This window comes from Zea mays, chromosome 1 (assembly GCF_902167145.1).
Source record: "Zea mays cultivar B73 chromosome 1, Zm-B73-REFERENCE-NAM-5.0, whole genome shotgun sequence".
Lineage (NCBI taxonomy): Eukaryota > Viridiplantae > Streptophyta > Magnoliopsida > Poales > Poaceae > Zea > Zea mays.
In genome coordinates, this window is record NC_050096.1 from 195,817,637 (window position 1) to 195,823,546 (window position 5,910).

General features: G+C 50.9%; 1 protein-coding gene across 1 annotated transcript; it reads right to left on the minus strand.

The window, feature by feature from the left end:
• Positions 1-2,197: 2,197 nt before the first annotated feature.
• LOC100283575 (uncharacterized) lies at positions 2,198-3,745 on the minus strand. Its single transcript, NM_001371949.1, has 2 exons — positions 3,178-3,745; positions 2,198-2,765 (listed from the first exon to the last, which is right to left on the minus strand). Exons 1-2 carry the CDS (start codon positions 3,552-3,554, stop codon positions 2,324-2,326), a joined length of 819 nt encoding a protein of 272 aa, NP_001358878.1. The 5' UTR covers positions 3,555-3,745; the 3' UTR covers positions 2,198-2,323.
• Positions 3,746-5,910: the final 2,165 nt, after the last annotated feature.

Here is a 5,910-nt window from a genome sequence, read left to right on the forward strand (position 1 = left end):
CACTTAAGATTCACAAAGAAATACGGAGTAAGGAAGGGACTAACAATGCACACAAGACTCAAAATCAGAGCAACAACACGCACACAAATCGCAACAAGAGCTCGCAACACAACTCAATGAGTTCACAACTCAACAAGAGCTCTAGATGCTATCACAATGAATCAAATGCGCGGAATCGATGTCTTGGTGCTTAGGAATGTTGTAGGAATGCTTGGTGTGCTCCTCCATGCGCCTAGGGGTCCCTTTTATAGCCCCAAGGCAGCTAGGAGCCGTTGAGAACAAATCTGGAAGGCCATCCCTGCCTTCTGTCGTCGGGTGCACCGGACAGTCCGGTGCACACCGGACACTGTCCGGTGCCCGATTTCTTTCCATAAACGGCACAGCCGACCGTTGCTGACCGTTGCAGATCTGGGAGCCGTTGGCGCACCGGACAGTCCGGTGCACACCGGACAGTCCGGTGCCCCCTTCCGACCGTTGGCCTGGCCACGTGTCGCGCGCAGATCCCGCGGCCGACCGTTGGCTCGGCCGACCGTTGGCTCGGCCGACCGTTGGCTCACCGGACAGTCCGGTGCACACCGGACAGTCCGGTGAATTTTAGCCGTACGCCGTCGGCGAATTCCCGAGAGCGGCCTTTTCACGCCGAGTCAGCCTGGTGCACCGGACACTGTCCGGTGCACCACCGGACAGTTCGGTGTGCCAGACTGAGCTGAGTCTTGGCTGTACACAGCCAAGTCTTTCTCCATCTCTTCTTTTTTTCTTCTTCTCTCTGGTTCTAATACTTAGACAAGTATATTAGTACACAAAACCAATGTACTAAGGCTTAGAAACATACCTTTAATTGTGATTTGCACTTTGTTCACCCATGGGCATAGATTCACATTTGAGCACTTGTGTTTGCACTCAATCACCAAAATACTTAGAAATGGCCCAAGGGCACATTTCCCTTTCACCTTCGGCCTCCCTTCTATTGGTGCTGCAGGGCCACACCGCGCTGTACCCTTGGACGGCTGCAGAAGTTTTTTCTCTAGCGCGGGAACGAGCGGAAGACAGTGACGCGCGTGATGAACGGTGTATAGCGCCCACTCGTCTCTCCGCCAGATGTAGCGGCTGACGAAGGCTCGGTATATTTTAGCGGATAGTGTAGCGGTTGTTGCTGAACGCGTACAGAACATCTCCATCCGCTATATTTACGGGAAAAGAGGCTTTACAGATCCTTGTTGGAGACAGCCTTATACGACAAATCTAATAGTTTATCATAGATACACATAGAATTGAAACCTAATTTTAATTTTTAAGTAATGTTATTAAGAATATTATGAAGTATAAAAATAAAATTTTATATATTTTTTGTGTGTATTATTTGCTTCCGACAACAAAAAGTGGAAAGAAACACTCGAATCTATATTCGGATAGATATCTGAGTTTTATATTAATTATATAAAAATATATGGGACTAATTTTAGGTTTAATTTTTATAAATATTTTTAGACTCAATGCTAAAATAAAAAATATATTCACACAGCAATTTCTATTATAATATTTTGTAACAATGAAAAAAAAAGATAAAAAGAAAATTAACATCCAGATAACTATCGGGATCCATCCCCGAGAGAGTGTGCTTTGCCGTGCGTGGCTGGAAAGGCAGGCTTCAGGTGGGGTCAGGGTGCAGTGCAGGATGCATCCGCAGACGGAGGCCCTCCATCGCCCATCGGTCCATCCATCGCCTCGCCGCCTCGGCCAGCTCGCCATGCGTACGGACGGCTCGGCGAGTACTTTTAGCGAGACAGGAAAGGATAGGATAAAAGATTGGCCCCCAGCTAACTCCAACGCATCATCCCAGCAGCTCCTGCCGCTGCAACGTGCGTCCGTGCAGTGCAGGCCCAGCCCATCTCTCTTGCCTTCTCTCTCTAAATAAATGCACCGCTACCAAACTACTGTACCATTGCTAGCATCTTACTATAATCCTACTACTAGCAGCTAACCCTCCATTAGAATTGATTAAACATCAGCTGCTGCTAACAACACTCCATTACTATCCTATCTTACCAGTACAATCATAGCAGCTAATTAACCCGCCATTGGTAGCATCGCATTACCAGGCAGGCTGACACGATGGCAAGCATGCACAAGAACGCAGTTTCTTCTTATCTCTCTGGACTGACTGGAGTACTACAGCTACGTACGTACAGTATGTATCTTGATTCATAATGATGATCATATAGCAGTAATTAATGGCAGCACCAGTGGCGACATCACCAGTAAAACAAGCACCTAGAACAACACATCAGCACTCTCTCTAATCCTGTCCGCCCGCCCGCCGGGGCTACTCGTAGCCGGCGGCGCTGTGGAGATCCGTCATGGAGAAGGACCTCGGGGACCGAAACGACCCGTTCCGCGCCATCTGGCCGGCGGCGGCGACGTGCACGCTCAGCCGCGGGGACGGGAACGTGGGCGGCCTCCTCCTGCCCCTGAGCCCGCCGCCGTCACCATGCTCCTCATCCTCCTCGTCCTCCTCCTCGTCGTCCGCGCCCTCCTCGTCGTCCTCCTCCACCACGGCGTGGTCCGGGGCCAGCAGCGGCGGCAGGTACGCGGCGGCCAGCGCGCTGCACGACGCCCGCCGCCGCGACCACGCCTGCAGCACGCGCCGCCGCTTGTTGAACGGGTTCTCCGGCTTGGCGATCTCCCTGGCGGCCGCCGCCGCCGCGGCCTCCGCCAGGCTCGTGAACGACTTGGACTTGCCCGCGTAGAAGCTGGACAGGCCCCGCCTGCGGTGGAAGAGATTCTCTGTCACTATGCAATGATGAACAGGAAACGGCACGCATGCAAACTTTTGACCACATGAACATGGGCGTTGGATTCGGTGGTGCCGTGGGCGGCACAATTTCTCTCCTCTGCTGGTACTACTAGTACCTCGGATGGGGAAAAAGAACGGTGTTCTCTTCTGAGCAACTCTTGGAGTTCATTATTGGCTAGAGTACTCTAGTGGGATGGGATCTAAACCAGCAGTGTTCTATAATCTCGACATAAAGAAGATCATTTTTTTGCAGCAAAAAAAAATCGGATTTTTTATCCAAAGAACATGTCATCTCCAGCAGTGGTTTTGCATGAGCAATTTCTACTGAAATAGAAGCAACAAAACCACAGGAGAAGAAGAAGCAGGGGGGATTAGCAGCTTACTTGGAGGGCAGGGCATCATCCAAGGATTCGAGCGTGGCCAGCCCCATCATGCCAAGCCCCTGCGCCTTACTCTCAACCTCATCCTCCTCCTCCTCTTCCTCCTTGTCGGACGCGGAGTTCTCCCCGATGGAGGAGGAGCTGTCGGACGACGCCGCCCCGATCGACGAGGCCTCCGACACCGCCTCCGCCTCCTCGTCTTCCTCGTCCTCATCCTCTCTCCTCGCCGCCGCCTCATCGCCATGCTCTTCCTCCTCCTCTTCTTGGACCAAGTACCCGTTGGCGCTCCGCATCATCCTGTCCGCCTCGTCCGGATCCGGCTTGCCGCTCCCCGACCGCCGGAATCCGCCGTGCGCCGGCCGCGCCACCGCCGTGGACATGCCCGCGACCCAACCAACCAACCAACCTAAGGACGAATCCGACGACCCGGCCGGCAGACGCAGAGCCTCCGCCGCGGCGTGCCTCGGACCGGTCGGCAGGCACGCAGGAGGAGTCGAGGAGAGCAGCGGAGCGAGCACGAGCAGGCAGGAAATCTCGGTGCGCGGGCAAGCGAGAGCGGCGAGGAAGGGAAAGGTGGGAGGGAGACAGGATAAGGAGCTGGACCCCTGCCCCGCAGTTGGAATTGTATAGTCGACGGGAGGGAGAGAGAGAGAGAGGTGCAGTGCATCTGGTGGGGTGGACGAGGTGGCCGGTCCCTGTCGGTCGCTGCCGCGTGGGCCCGCTAGCCCCCCGCGTCCCGCTCTGTGGGCTCGGCCCAGGAAGGAGGGAAAAGGAAAACCAGCAGCGGCAGCAGGCCGGCCTGTATTTTCCTTCCTATATATACGTATAGTAGTACGGTGCCTGTGCCACATGCTCGGCAAACGATGTACGTACAGTATACGCTCGTGGCGTGGCGTGGCTGGTCCGGTCCTCGTCTGTTCCGCGGAGGAGGATGAGGAACAGGCGGCGGCGGCACGCGCGCGCTGGAGCGATCGCTTTCAGGATTCTGCTAGGTCTGGCTACTTTGGGGCGAGACGGACGGACGAAGTGAGAGAGAGAGAGAGGCGCTCCCCGCGAGGTTTTGCCCGCCAGGACGGTGACGGCGGCGTTTTCACTTCATGCATGGATAATAAAAAGCCCTGGCTGATTTTCCTATATATCCGCAGCAGTACGAAAGTAAAATATTGATTAATGTTTGTTGTTCCTACATGATCCAGACACACTGAACGGATGATTACAAGATCTGCCGCCGCAAACCCGAACTGACTGTATTTATTTAGTAGCCGCTGATTTTGGCAGCCCCGACCTAGTCTAGCGCGCGGGATAAAATCAAATTTAAGGGTTAGTTTGGGAACACCGTATTTTTCAAGGGATTTCAATTTTTCCAAAAAAAATAAAACTAATTTTTTTGTTAAAATGAAAATCCCTTAGAAAAATGAGATTCCCAAATTAACACAAACAAAAAAAATTGTGAATGCCTTAACAACTAATGGAGATTTGCTAAGTCATTCCGTACTGGCAATATAATGACCCAGAAATTAACGAAGCAGCAGCGACGAAACAACCGTCTGACGCTTTTCTTTTCTTTTTCCTTTCCTTTCCGGCCGGCCGACTAGGACCGACAGACCTGCAGAGTGGACTTTGCCACTAGCTATCTAGCTAGGCAGCTAGCTTAACAAATCGTCATGTCCAAAGCATGCTTTGGCTGCGGACCTACTAGTATTCGTAGTAATAATCACACTAACTATGTGTACGGAGAATACTTGAGAAAAGCAACTAGGCGAGACCGACATGGACGGGTCAGATCTACCAGGCAGCCCGTGGCACAACATGATTTTAGCCCATCACAGACGCACGTCTTTATCCCAAATGCATTTGCAAATAAATTATAATATACATGATGTACTAGTTAGTGTTTGGATGGAGGGACAAGTAATAATGAAGAGAGATAGGATAGAATCATTCTAACTTGACCTACATTTGGTTTAGATGTCTAGAGTTAAGGTCAAAAAATATTTTTAAAAAATATTGAATGGTATCATCCTTCAAAAAATAAGAGACTGGATCAGCCCAGGATCAGTTGATCGTGTCCCATCCCTCGTTGACAACGAACAAAGTCATTTAGACAATCATGCAACGAGTTAAATTAAACCGGTCGGTGCAGAGTTCGCTACTCTAATAGCTAGTTTGGAAACTCAAATCTCCTTATGGATTGAAGAGAAAATTATATTAGTTCATTTCCACCTTAAATCCCCTCTAGGGCATGTTCGGTTATACTAATCCTAAGGGGATCTGAGGTTTCCAAAATAGCTCTAGTTGTTATATATATCACGCGTTGGTAGCACAACGTAAACGTGCATGCATGTTAGGGGTCGGCTAAATGTTGGCACGGAGATCTGGAAGAGAATCCCCCGCCTTGACTACGTACATGACTACACTGATCGACGCTGGACGGATGGATGAGGTCGATACGGCAAAGTATGCTGCGCACCATATTATACTTTATACATGTAGAGTCAAACGCTACAGACGGCAAAGGTAAAGCTAACCGGCGGTGGCTATATATAATAAACTCGACCATCATCACAATGCAATCATATGCATGCATGTATTGGGCTATTGGCCAAGAAGAGATATTCTAAGCATCTCGTGTTCTTAATGCTGCAATGAGCTAGCTAGCCGGGCCCAAGTAGTAGAGCTGTCCGACAGAGGAAACGAAGAGGATTCATCTATCCCTTTGTGGGGGCAAGGACCATG